We start from the raw sequence: 14,554 nt of genomic DNA on the forward strand, positions 1-14,554 counted from the left end.
GCCTGTCTCCTGGAGGCCAGATAAATTCATCACATCCCCAGAGGATAAAACATTCTTTACAAAAGGTGTCCCAGTAGATGCTATGGTGATGGCGGCCACCAAGAAAGAGTTGTCAGAGACGTCCTCTTCTGTTCGTCCCCGAACAAAAAGTCAGACGCGATGGACAGATACAGAAAGCTCATGTTTTCTTCAGCAACTTTTACACTCAGGTCACCGAATTATCTTACACACTTTACCAGGTTGCAGGGAGATCTCCTGAAGGAGCTAGGAGATGCTCTCCAGGGTTCAGTAGCTGGGGGGGGGGGGGTATCAGATAGTGTCCTCCCAGCTCTCCAACTTGAATTCAGTAGTAAACTCATCCATGAGGCTCATTTCTTATGCAGCTGATGGAGTGAGTAGGACAGTGGGTTCAGGAATTTCCCTTAGGAGGCATTCCTGGATGCACTTGTGTAACTTTGTAGAACCCTTTAACTCTTCCTTTAATGCCCCCTTTGCTGGATCATCCTTGTTCGCGTCCAAGTTCCAAGACACACTAACCAGATGTGAACAGGAAGGAAAAACTCTCTCTGCCATCAGAATCTGCTTTTCCATACCTTCTAAGCCTTATCCAAAAGGTCAAAAGGGAGGAAAAATGTGGTTTTGAAAATCCCAGAAAGTTTTTCAAGACACACATGGTGAGTCTTCTCCCAGGGACAGAGGGGAAGCAATAATGGAAGATGCCAGCCACGTGGTAGAGGGAGTCTGCAGAACCAGGGCGACAGAGAATCCTTTGGTAAGCCCTTACAGTGGCCTTGAAAGGAGGCCCATCTGTCCTTCTCTGCAGGCAGTCGGGGGTCGCGTATCCTTGTACCCAGATGCCTGGTTAAAAATATCAAAAGACAAATGGGGACAAAGCAACTTATCCAAAGGTTGCTCCATACCCTTTTCCTTTCCCACCCCACGCATAAACATTCTGGATGTTCCACCCAGTCACAGGAAACAAGCAACTGTAGAAATTCAGAAGTTGCTAGAAAAAGGAGTCATCCAACTGGTCCCCGCATACCAAATAGTATCCAAAACTTACTACAGGGGACTGGAGATCCATACTGGATCTCAGCAGATTGAACAAATGTGTAACAAAGACAAAGTTCCAGATGGTAACACTGGAGTCAATACTTCCTTTTCTGGGAAAAGACAATTGGATGTGCTCTATAGCCCTTCAGGATGTGTACTACCATATAAAAATGGACAGGCCATCCAGGAGTCATCTGCACTTTCGGCTGGGAGCCGGTCATTATCAGATTCAAGCTCTGCCTTTTGGTCTCACTACAGCCCCAGAGTGTTTACCAAATGTATGACAATAGTTACGGCTTACCTGAGATGTCTAGGATTCCGAGTGTTTCCATATCTAGACGACTGGCTCCTAACCGCCACCACCAAGCATCTACTAACAGAAGCAAGACACACCACTGTGAAACTCTGTTCCTGTTTAGGGATCACAGTAAACTACGAAAAGTTTGCCGCCTTGCCATCTCAACCTATCGTTTTTATAGGCGCAGGCCTAGATACTACAAAAATGATGGTAAAGCTTCCCCCAGAAAAAGTACAAACCCTTCAGCGATAGGTTGTAGACCTTCTTTTCAAAAGGAAGACTGAAGCAAGGACAGTTTTAAAAGTACTAGTCATCATGGCAGCAGCGATAAATGTAATTCCATTAGTGCAGCTGCATATGAAAATTCTGCAGTGGCTGCTGTTCACTCAGTGGTCCATGTAGCAACTTCCGATGTAGCACCAGATCATATTAACAGAATCTTGCAGGAGAAATCTTTGTTGGTGGCTGCACTCCAATCAAGTGACTTTATGCTGACTCTTTGTTCTTTCACAGTCATTGGCCACAGTGACCACGGATGCTTCCCAGATAGGGAAGGGCAGTCCAAGGCACTTGGCAGGATCATGAGGCCCACTTGAACATCAGTGTCCTAGAGATGAGAGCTGTGCTTTTTGCATTGCAGACATTCCAAGACACTCTTCCTCTAGGAATGATTGCTATCCAAATGGACAGTATGTCAGTTGTATGGTATATAAACAAACAAGGAGGAACTGGATTTTACCCAGTTGTCAAGAGGCCCTGAGAGCATGGCAGTGGGCAACCTCCTCCCAACACTTTCTGGTAGCAATGCACATCCTGGGGAAATCCAGTGTGATAGCAGAAAAACTCAGCAGGGCAATACTGATGCCACGAGTGGTCCCTGAAACATAACGTAGCGGAAGTGATTTTCTGAAAATAGGGCAAGCCTTGCTGCGACTTTTTTGCCACATCCATGAATGCCAAATGCAGCAGCTACTTTGCCCTAATCCCCCCGCCTGGGGAGTCCGCAAGGGATGCACTTGTACACGATTGGCCCTCAGTTCTCCTCTACGCCTTTCCTCCTCTTCCATTGATACCTAAAGTTCTTCAGAAAGTCAACGCATTGGGAAGGACCTTAATACTTGTTGCCCCATACTGGCCTCGTCAAATCTGGTTCTCCTTCTTGTGGCCTCATCTTCAGGAGGTGCCCTGGATTCTGGACCAAGTTCCAGATCTTCTGACTCACCTGTCAGGAAGGCTTCATCCATCTCTTCAAACCCTCAAGCTGATGACAGCATGGCTGCTCTGATTCTAAACATAGCCAGGATACCTGACCTTTCGCCTTCAGTCCAACACATCTTGATTTCTTCTCGCAAAGCTTCTACGCGAAGATTATATCTCAGCAAATGGAAAAGATTTTCCTCCTGGGCTTTGGAAAATCATCTTGACCCTTTCTCTGCACCTGTACCCTCCATACTGGAATTTTTAGCAAAGCTTTTTCAGGAAGGGGCAGCTAAAGCTACTATTTGAATTCAACTAGCAGCAATCTCTAATTTCCATATTGGAGAAGGGGGTTCCGAATATTATGTCCCACAGACATAGCAAAGCTTTCTTGAGAGGTACTAACCCATTAAAACTGCCTACTTCTACCCCCATGGAACCTAACTTTTCTATTATCCCATATAATCCTTTTCCCTTTTGAGCCTGCATCATCCTGTGACCTAACGTTTTTAACCTGGAAGACGATTTTCTTAGTAGCAATCACTTCAGCTAGGCCATTTTCGGAGCCACAAACATTGTCCATCAAACCTCCTCATATACTATTCCATAAGGACAGAGTCTCACTTTGTACGAACCCGTCCTTTCTACCAAAGGTATGCTCAGAATCAAACTTAAACCAGTCCATAGACTTACCATTCCCCCCACCCCCCAGTATGGTAATAAGGTAGAATAAATTATGTCGTCCTATTCCTTTCTTGCAGTATTCTTACTGTGGGACTTCCCGCCTCAGGCGACCCAGTATCAGCTCCTGTACAAAAGCTTAAGCCTGGTTGCTGTAGGTGTGTGGGATGTCACACGTAGGGCCATAAACCAGGGGCCTTAAATGTGACATCTGCACGCATAGACCTCAGAACTTTTCGGTCGCAGACAACGTCACATGGTTCACTTTGCTCCTACTCTAGAAGACTTCTAAAAAGCCAAGTACCCTGTTGGGGAAACTTTACGTTCTTTTTGCTTGAGCTTGGTTAGCTGTATTTTATATTAGCCAATGTCAGCTGAAAAGGGCAGATGCCGTTGTGGGCATTAGATACCACATAAGGATACCGATGACCATTGCATCTTTTGTCTTGGGAAGGAACACGATCATACGGTGTGTTCTATTTGCCAGTCTTTCATACCAAAGACCCTCCTCAGCTATCTCGCTACACTAAATTTATATTTAGAGAACCAACATCTGAAAAAGCTTGCTCATGGAATGGACCTCGAATCGGCCATACGACTGAACCATCATGGAAAAAAAGCCAAAGTTTCCAGGCCTACTTCCATTGCCTGTCTGCCATCAGATGTCCCGCCAGCTTCCGATGTAGGAGTTGAGGGACGTCCGACAGAACAGACTACTTTGGCTCCCATGGAGGGAAACCACTTCAGTCTTTGCAGCCTGCACGTCCACGGAGATAGCCCAGACATCGGTTCCTACCGACGTCGAGGGGGAACCAGAAACAGTTGGCCTTACGAGACTCCTAGGCCTTCTCCCAAACCAGTGCTTACTAAACGTAAACATAAAACTAAACATCTGAAACCTACCCCTGAAGGAGTCCCTGACTGGCAATCCTTCACTAACTCTCTGATGCGGGCCTTTATGGCCCTCAGGCCCATAGGCTGTACTCCCACCACTATACTTGTGCTCAGCCCTTGCCTCTGCCATTTCTCTCCCCTTGCAGACAACCCAAGAAGGAGAGGAGGGACTAGAACCTACCTACCCTTCTTCTGAAGAGTCCATTTCTTATTCATCCCAGATTGCCTCCCCTTTAGAACATTATTCACCAGATGAGGAATCTGTTGAAGGGGACTCACCACCAGAGGACATATCCTTTAGTGAAGCAGTAACTAAGATGAAAGAGTACTTTAAATGGGAGACTACCCAGATGACTGACACCCAGAGGAGGTATTTTGAACTCCTTCAAGTGGAGTCTCCCTCCCCATCAGCCATCTCACAAATCCTGCCAGCTTGTCTGGATGTTTTTACCTCTGCATCCAAAAACATATACTCTCAACCACCTGCCCCTAAAAGACCAGACAGGTTTTATAAGGTTCCTGATGAGCAAAAATTCTTTGTTAAACCCTCCTTGGCAGACCCTGCAGTTATTGCTGTCTCTCCAGACAAGCAATCCAAACTTATTCCCTCTGCATCTCTTTTGCCTACTGATAAAGTCAGCAAAACATGGACAGGATTGGTAAAAAAGTGTATACCTCCTCCACCCTGGCCTTCCCTGCTATAAATTACTAGACACACATGGTTAAATATACACTGGACCTTGTCTCACAAGCAACTAATCTCCTGGCTGCCACACCTGACTGGAATACCAAATCAGACAAAACATCTAAATTGTCTCTGGCTTCACAGGTACCAGACATTCAATTAGGTGCAGTTATGATGCTGCAGAGGCCTCTGTTAGGTCAGCAGCTTCTGCTTCTGTCCTCCACAGATACTTTTGTCTGCACCAACAACCTCTTCCAGAAGACTTTAAAACTAAGATTATGGACACCCCCTTAGACCATAACTTTTTGTTTATAAAACAGTCTGCAGAGCTTTTTAAAAATCTACAGGAGAAAAGCAAGGGGAACTGCAGGACATCAAGCATTTGCTTGTGTCCCCTATTCCAAAGTATTATAAGAACTCCCCTGCAAAAACCTCTTTTGTAAGGAGAACCCCTTCCTCCAGGCACAGGAGGGGAAACAGAAGGCAAACATTCTCCAGATCTGCCACCGCTCAACCAAGTCCTAGACTGTCTTTTCTGGACAGAAATGCACCCAACAATGCGTGACTGCCTTGCCCATCTGCCTCTGTCAGCCTTCCTGTCCCACTGTTTACCCATCTGGAAAACCATCACTTCAGACCAATGGGTACTGAGTATCATTCAAACTGGATACTTCCTTTCCTGGAGGGAAAAGTCCATTCCAAAGCCCATTCCCTTTCCCCCCAAAAGCCAAATCCACCTCCTGCCACAAAATCTTCTAGCCCTCCAAAAACTAGGAACAATAGAACCTGTTCTTCCTGGGCAGGAAGGAACAGGATTTTACTCCAGACTCTTTCTGATCCCCAAAAAGGATGGTCTGTGGAGACCTATACTGGCTCCATCTTTCCTGAAACTATTTCTAGAAGTGCCTTCTTTGAAAATGCTCTCCCTCCCAACCCTAATCCCTCTTACTCAGACCAGGCCTTCATGGCCACTCTTTATCTAAAGGAGGCTTACCTTCATATCCCCATAAAACCCTCCAACAGAAAATGTCTATGTTTTTATGGATCCTGCTCTCACTTTCAGTTTACAGCCTTGCCCTTTGGTTTGTCTACAGCACCCAGAGTATTCACAAAATGCCTAGCCTCAGCCATTGCTTACTGCAGGACCCAAGGTATACAACTCTACCCATACCTAGATGACATTCTCCTTTCAGCAGAGACAGAAAACCTGTCTCAGAGACCACCTGAGGTTCACCACCACCCTTCTTCAAAACCTGGGCTTCACCCTCAATTTAAACAAATCCTCCTTGCTCCCTCAGCAAGACAAGATTTTTCTGGGCTGCAGGATCAGGGCGTATCTAATGCGGGCCTTTCTCCCACAGGAAAAGGTCCACTCCCGCTCCACTCACTTTCAAAACCTTTTACTAGAATCTCAGATTTCTGCATGACAATTCCTGCAACTCCTGGGGCTTATGGCAGCCACCATTCCCATGCTTCCCTTGGTAAGAATGCATATGCGGAAGTTCCAGTGGTACCTCAAGAACATGTGGTCACAACACCTACACTCCTTAGAAGAGCAAATCCCCTTTCTGCCCTGCCTCAAATCGGAGCAAAGGTGGTGGATTCAACAAACCCGTGACAACCCAGGAAGGATTCTCCAAATGCCCTCCCCAAACCAGTTCATCTACACAGATGCTTAAGACCTAAGGTGGGGTGCCACCTGCAAGGACTTCAGAGTTCATGAAATTTGGAGTCCTGCCCTTCAAAGAAACATATCAATGTCAGGAAGATGACTGCAGTTCTCCTAGCCCTGGAGGCTTTTCTTCTATCCTCCACCCGGGACCGCTTTTAATTTTCGCAGACAACACCACAGTCATGTGGTACCTCAACAAACAAGAAGGAACCAAAGCCTACCTCCTTTGCAGAATAACCCTACAAATCTGGGAAATCTCCTACAGGCACAGCCTGTCCCTATAGGTCTCATACGTACCCTATCAGGACAACAAACAGGCAGATCTTTTAAGCAGAACATCTTCTCAACAGCACGAGTGGATGCTGAATAGAGAAATCTTTCTGGACATTGTCCACTGGTGGGGCACTCCTCAAGTGAATCTGTTTGCCTCCCCCCAGAACAGACAGTTGACCAATTTCTGCATCAAGGATCACTCCCCACTAGCCTGGAGTGTAGATGCCTTCAGCATTCCTTGGAAGGGACTGTTTCTATATGCCTTTCCTTCTAATTCAAAAGGTCCTACTGAAAATCAGGAAGGACAAACCAAAAATCTTGTTGGTGACCCCCTACTGGCCAAGGCAACACTGGTTCCCCATACCTCACTCACTAGCTAAGGTCAATCGCCACAAGTTACCCCACAGGGTGGACCTTCTCACACAACAAAAGGGAATCCTAATCCATCCTCACCTACAAATGTTAGAACTAATACAATGGGTGATAAACTTCAAATCCTTTTTAGACACCACTATTCAGAGTACGTGCTTACAGGCCTGAGGGAGGCCCGGAAGCCTGCTACTAGAAAATCATATTTATCAAAATGGGAGAGATTCTCAAAATGGTGTCTACATAAAGACAGGGACCCCAGCCAGACTGACACTTCCTTAGTCCTTGCATATGTGTGTGAACTCATTAAGGATGCGCTTTCTTACTCCTTAGTGAAAATACGTCTTTCAGCCATATCTGCGTGCCTGGTTGCCTCTAGACCCCCCCCCTTTACTATCAGGGCTAGATGTTAAACTTTTCCTGAGAGGGGTCTTATACATCAGACCACCTAAAAAACCCATCCCACCCCCTGGGATCAAAACCTTGTCCTGGAGAAACTAATACTTAGCCCCTTTGAACCGGCTAGTAATGCTACTTTACAACTCTGTGCATGGAAAACTGTACTGTTGGTTACCATCACCTCTGCTAGGAGAGTGCCAGAGTTGCAGACACTCATGGCCTGCCCACCCCTACACTGTCTTCCACAAGGACAGGGTGACCTTACTCACTAACCCTTCCTTCATGCCTAAAATAGTAAATGAGCTGTCCTTTTTTGTTGTTGTTTGTCTTTTCGGCTTTTCCCGGTTAGGGGTCGCCACAATGGAATTCCGGTCCGCTAATGATTGGCAGTAGATTTTTATGGTGCCGAGTTGCCAGCCCGATGCCCAACCTTCGGCGAAGGCACGCCCATTTACGCATGTCTTTCAGAGGCCACTCGACCGCGGGGACGACATGCAGACTCCACACAGAAGGCACTCCAGGCTGTCCTTAAATCAATCTATTCACCTGTCTACCTTCTTCTCCTCTCCAAATAAGAGTGAGAGGATTTTCTGTTCCCTGGATGTGCACAGACAACTTAGATTTAACCTAGACAAAAGTAAACCCTTCAAAAAATCTGAACAACTTTTTGTCTCCTTCCACCCCAGAGCTATGGGCAAGGCAGTTTCCAAGCAAACTATTTCAGGATGGATCAGAAAATCCATTTATTTCTGCTACTCACACCATGGCAAACCTTTACCCCAGGGGGGTGAGAGCTCATTCCACCAGAGGTATGGCTACTTCCAAAGCCTTCCTCAAAGGGCTGGACACAGCTTCCATTCTAGAAGCTGCCACCTGGTCCACTATCCACACTTTCACCAAACATTACAAACTAGATCAAGTCTCCAGAGCCAGGTTAGGCTTTGCTAGGACAATCCTGCACGGGTTTCTGGAATCTTCCACCTCTACTGCCACCCTTACCTCTAACTAGCTGTGGTACTCTCCCACAGTAAGAATACTGCAACATAGGAATAGAAGGACATAGAATAGCTGTGTAAAATCTTACCATAACCATAGATGTCCTTCTCTTCCATGTTGCAGTATTCTATCCCACCCACCTTCCCGCTGCGTTACATTGGACTACTAACCTAGCTCCTAGCTTTTAGGAAGCTCTCCCCTCAACCAAGAGCAACTAGCCAGCATATTCCATTTGACTCTTCTAGCTGACAATCACTTATTCCTCTCGTAAGACTGTCTGGCCTTCAGATTCTGAGGTCTGTACCTGCAGACATCACATTTAAGGCCCCTGGTTTATGGCCCTACGTGTGACGTCTCACACACCTACAGCAACCAGGCTTAAGCTTTTGTATATGAGCCGACGTTGGGTTGCCTGAGGCGGGAAATCCCACATTAAAAATACTGCAACATGGTTATAGTAAGATTTTACACAATTATCCTTTACACCAACTAGATGTACACAGACAATTACATTTCTATTTACACAGAACAAAGGACTTTAGAAAGACTGACCAACTGTTTCTATCCTTTTCAGACTCTAACAAAGGTGCTCCAGTAGCTAAATCCACTCTATCCAGATGGTTGTCAGATTGTATTGCATTCACCTACCAGTCCATAAACACCTTCCAGGCAAAATAAGAGCTCATTCTACCATGGCTATTTCTACCTCTTCTGCTTTTTATGCAAAACTACGAATTGATACCATTTGCACTGCAGCAACATGGGCAATGCCTCATATCTTTATCACTCATTACAGAGTGGATTTGGCTTCCAGGGACAGGGCCTGTTTTGGGTCCACTGTTCTGAAGAATGTTCTCCCGTGAGCCACCCAAGAAAGATGATGCTAGGGATGCCATCCCACCGGTACAGAATGAAGGCGAGATGGACAGCTCCATGGAACGTTACGGTGAGTACATAAATTCTTTATTTACAGTACAGTAGCTTGACACATACAAGCAGGAGTTGAGAAAACTATATGCTTTGTGAAAGAGAAATCGGCCTCCGATAGTTAAAATGTACCAAAAGTAATAATACTAATGCACATATTTTATTTAGTTGAAAGACAGACATAGTCATTGCGTATTCATCTGTTTGAGTGTGTGAGAGCATATGCATGTCTGTGGGTGTGTGTGAAAGGGACAGAGATTTGTGTGTGACTACTTTTTCCTGAAATATTGACAAAAATGATTTTAAGTTTCTACATGGTGCAGTATAGAGAGGGTTTCAAATCAAAATGCACTGCAATTAAAAAAATGTTAATGATAATTTGTTTACTTTGATAACTGTGCAATGGATGATGTTTCTTTTCCACCAAGTCCAAAATATGTTCAATATTGGACAAGTTTATTGTTAAAATCATGCTCAACATTGTCTATTTCGCTGTTTATTTTTTAGGTAAAGTAACATGGAAAAGGCTTGCTCATACAGATGTGGAGAAGAAAATGGCAATAATTTCTAGAGAGCTTTGTCTGTTAACCCTGGATAAATGTTTTACTGACAACAAAAAGTCAGAAAGACTGTTTTGTTTAAAAGCAGTTTTTAAAGTACCATCACACGATAGCTGTGCCAGATCATTTTGTTCTGGGTTTGTCAAATCATTGAATTCATCTATTTTTTTTGCAACTGAATGGATCTCCGATCTAGTTTTTATTACATTGGTGTGGAGGAAAATAAAATTTGAAGGTGTCTTTCAAACTTCTCAAGTGTTCCATGAATAATTCAACTGTTTTTGGATCTACTTTTTCTTCGGCACTTCAATCTTTACTAGCCAAGAAAAATCATTCAAACATTCTCTTCAAGGGAAACTTGTTTTATCAATTAAAAAGACTGTTATTTCGTCATGAAGTTCAAAAATGTGATTCAAAACCTTCCCCCAAGACTACCAACGAACTTCGGTATGCAACAGTAATAATTTATGATGCCTTCCCATTTCATCACACAAAACTTGAAAAATCCTATTATTTAGCTGTCGAGCCTTAATAAAATGTACTGTAGCTACTGCTTCATCCAATGTTCTTTTTAAATCAAGTGGCATTTTTCGGGCAGCAATTGATTCACGATGGATGCTACAGTGCATCCAGATTGCATTTGTTGCTTCTTTTTTTTTCATACCTTTCATTGTTCCAGTCATAGCTTGAGCTCCATCGGTGTAAATTCCAAGACATTTTGACCAGCTTAGGCTCATTCATATTTATAAAATCATTTAAGCAAGTGAAAAGTGCTTCCCCAGTAGTGTGAGCGGGAAGAGACTTGCAAAATAAGAAATCTTCATGAAATGTATCAACAAATTCATGTCAAAAGCAAGTAAATTAGCATTGTTACAAACATCCATGCTTTGGTGGTGCTGCGGTAGCGTTGTCGCCTCACAGTAAGACGTTGTCCTGTTCGATTCTCAGCTAAAGCGTCTTCTGTGTGGAGACATGCGTGAGTGGGTGTACCTTCGTTGAAGGTTGTATGTCAGGGCTGGCAACTTGGTACGTAAAAATCTACTGCCAGTCATTAGCGGACCGGAGTTCCGCTGTGGCAACCCCTAACCAGGAAAAGCCGAAAGATACAACAACAACAACAACAAACATCCATGCTTTCAAGTTGTAATGAAAAGTACTGACCCTTTTGTACACATCCAGTCAGTTGATGTAAAATATTGTTCGACATTTCTGTGGTTCGATCACTAACTCTGTAGTATCTGATAATGAAATCAACTGTAAATCTCTGGCAGCCTTATTCCCCACCAGTTGCATAACCATTAATGTTATGTTGTCCTATCTCGCCTTCAGTCTTGCTACTTTGTGTTCAGGGCCGAAACCTTGGCTCCAACTCGGCCTGTACTAAAGCTCAAGAGCTTCTACTGGCTTGAGGCTGAATACCTGCCCCATAGTGCTGAGCGGCTATTCCCCAGATCTCGTTTGCCACTTGAAGCTTTGGGATTGTCTTCACTGGCTCAGGCTTGGAAAATTTAATATTTTATATATTTTTCTAACTTTTCTGTCAAATTGTTATTTTTATGTATTAGTGCTATAGTAACAGTCTTGTGCTATTTTTGACTCTTTTCAAACCTTGTAAGTTTATTTTGCAGCTATCTTTTCTTTGGGCCTTATTTTCTCCACAAGAATCTCTCTTTAAATTAGAGGATTCTTGCCCTTTTTTCTACTTTATATGCCTTTTAGGAGTAATCCGTTTAGGAGGAGATAAATGTTTAACTTATAGACTTCTCTCCTCTTTATAAAAAAAAAAAAATAGTACTTCATTTTAGATACTTGTTTCTTTGCTGCTTTCTCTTTGTAACAGTTATAGTTTTAACTTTTATTGAGAATTTTTTTTTCTTATAGCTAGTATGTCGAAGGAACTAGCTAAGGAACATAAGTCAGGATTCAAAAAGTGTGATTTCTGCACTCAGAAGATGTCTATTACTGATGGACACACTAGTTGTGTGTACTGTCTGGGTCCACTCCATCTTCAAGACTCCCATTCCATTTGTCATAGTTTTAGTGCCAGGGTCTTGCAGGAGAGGAGAAATAAGCTTATATTGAGGAGCTTATTGAAAGTGGACGAAGGAAATCGGATTAAAAAATCAGACGACTCCAAAGTCTGCTTCATCGGCTCCAGTGTCTGAGCCGACAAAGTACCCGCCATGATGCCTTCTTGGCTTTGAGAGTTATTGGAGCCGAAAAACATGGTTCTCTCTCAGCTCCATCTGTCTCATTGGAGCCGTTGCGGAGCCGAAAGAGGAATCAGTCATCATCCTTGGAGCCTGTTCGCTCGTTGCCAGTCTCTCCTTTATTACAGTTGGTGGCAGGTAACCACAAGTCTTCCAGTCATTCCTCTAGATCCTCCAGATTATTGGATGAGGACGTGAAGTGGGTAGTGAAGAGGTTGCTTCGGACACTGGCCCTAGCTGAAATTCTTTCGAGCCCATCCCATCGGACCTTGGAGCCAACAATGGTACCTTCTACTATGCCTATTCCTCCCCCAACTCGGACAAGTTTGGAGCCAGAGAGTATGGAAGTCGTTGTGCTAGATCCACTGGAGCCAGTAATCACTACTGATATCTCGGATCCGACATCTGCTCTGGTTTCTTTGATGCTTTCGTCCATCGAGGGACCTGGGGGCCGACATTCCCTGGTCGGCTCCAGGGGGCAGAGTCAGGTTGGACCCTTGTTGGAGCCGGCTCTCCCACTTGGTGCCTCGGCTCAAGTGAGATCGGCTCCCACATCTGCCTCGGAACCACCCTCCTTGGTGCCGAGGAGATCTCCCGGTCTCTCGGGGCCGGAGTCTTTCTCGGGCCAGGACCACTGTGCCTTCGAGGTGATGAGGAGTGTGCTCTCCACTGAGTCTACTCCACTTTCGGCTCTAGCCTTTCTTCACCTTAAGGGACTGATGTCCACCTCTTCATTTCCTCTCCATCAACCACAGAGTTAGAGAGTCAGTGCCCCAGGAAGCCACAATGGGTGGATCCTCCTCTTCGATACTCCCTGAGGAGGTCCCACGGAAGAGACAGTGTAAAAAGAAACACATAGACTCCCCTGAGTCTGTCACTTCTGATACCGACTTAGAGGATTCAGAAGGGTCCCCAAGGTCCCCCTCTGAGGATGTTTCCTTTTCAGACATCCTAGAGATCCTTAAACAGAGGGATGGTTGGAAGTCCCTTTCCCCTTCTGAAGATGACTGTGTATTCCTGGAGGCATTTGGCTCCTGCACCTCTTGGGTGTCTCCACCTTTTGACCCTCTCCTGGGTTTGGTGATCTGGAAGATGTGGGACTCTCTGGACTCAGTGGACCCCGTTCCGCGGAGGCCTAATAAGTTCATTACGGCCCCGGAAGGTAGGCAGTACTTAACTAAAGGGGTTTCTGTAGATGCAATGGTGGTGGCCGCAGCCACAAAAAAGGAGTTAGCTGAAACTACTGTATCTGTTCATCCATTGAACAAGGATTCTCATACGATGGATAGATATGGGAAGTGTATGTTCTCTTCAGTGGCCTTTACTTTACGGTCACTGAATTATTTGTCGCATTTCACGCGACTTCAGAGGAATCTCCTAAAAGAGCTAGGAGATCCCCTGCAATGTGCTACAACCCAGAACTTATCTGATGAGGTTAACTCCCAACTTGCAACCTTAACCTCCATATCTAACTCGTCCATGCAGCTCATATCTTATGCAGCCAATGGAGTGAGCAGGGCAGCGGGCACAGGAATAGCTCTTCGTAGACATTCCTGGATGCGCCTTTCCGTTCTTCCTTTAGTGACACTCCCTTTGATGGCTCGTCATTGTTCGGGCCTAAAGTAAAAGAAACTCTCACCAGGAGCCAACAAGATGGTAAGACACTGTCTGCATTGGAGTCCATTTTTCTGCCCCTACCAGACCTTATCCTAAAGGTCAAAAGGGTGGGAAAATGTGGTTCCATATGTCCAAAGGAGCCTTATCTGACACTCATGGTGATCCTTCCCCCAGGAGCAGAGGGGGAAACAATGGAAGACACCATCCATGTGGCAGAGGGGGTCTGCAAAACCAGGGCAACAGAGGTACTTTCTCTGGTAGGCCCTCCAAGTGCTCCTGAAAGAAGGCCCGTCTGTCCACCTCTGGAGGCAGTCTGGGTGAGGATATCGCTGCACCTGGAAGCCTGGCTGAATTTGACTCGACAAATGGGTGCAGTCCATTATATCCAGAGGATACAACATTCCATTTCAATGTACACCTTGACCACCAAGGTCTATCCCATACATTCCACCCGGTCAAAGGGATCAAGCAACACTAGAAATACAAATGTTGCTAGAAAAAAGTGTCATCCAAGAAGTCCCCGCAGACCAGTTAGAATGTGGAATTTACTCAAGGTTCTTTTTAGTTCCAAAAAAGACAGGGGACTGGCGACCCATATTGGATCTCAGCAGACTAAACAAGTTGCTGAGAAAAAAAAGTTCCGGATGGTAACACTGCAATCTATACTCCTGTTCCTGGGAAAAAACAATTGGATGTGCTGGTTAGATCTTCAGGAAACGTATT

General features: G+C 45.0%; 1 protein-coding gene across 2 annotated transcripts in view; it reads left to right on the forward strand.

Moving 5' to 3' along the window:
- LOC122789199 (solute carrier family 22 member 15-like) overlaps nt 1-10,251 on the forward strand; it is a 1,485,835-nt gene extending 1,475,584 nt beyond the window's left edge. For both annotated transcript variants that reach the window (XM_044056469.1, XR_006362790.1), the window contains one exon: nt 9,952-10,251. In XM_044056469.1, the coding sequence (XP_043912404.1) occupies nt 9,952-9,960 (9 nt within the window). In that variant the 3' untranslated portion in view covers nt 9,961-10,251. The remainder of the gene's footprint in view (nt 1-9,951) is intronic.
- Nucleotides 10,252-14,554: the final 4,303 nt, after the last annotated feature.

Source organism: Protopterus annectens, chromosome 14.part0 (assembly GCF_019279795.1).
Source record: "Protopterus annectens isolate FY-2018-M chromosome 14.part0, PAN1.0, whole genome shotgun sequence".
In the NCBI taxonomy this organism is placed as follows: Eukaryota; Metazoa; Chordata; order Ceratodontiformes; family Protopteridae; genus Protopterus; species Protopterus annectens.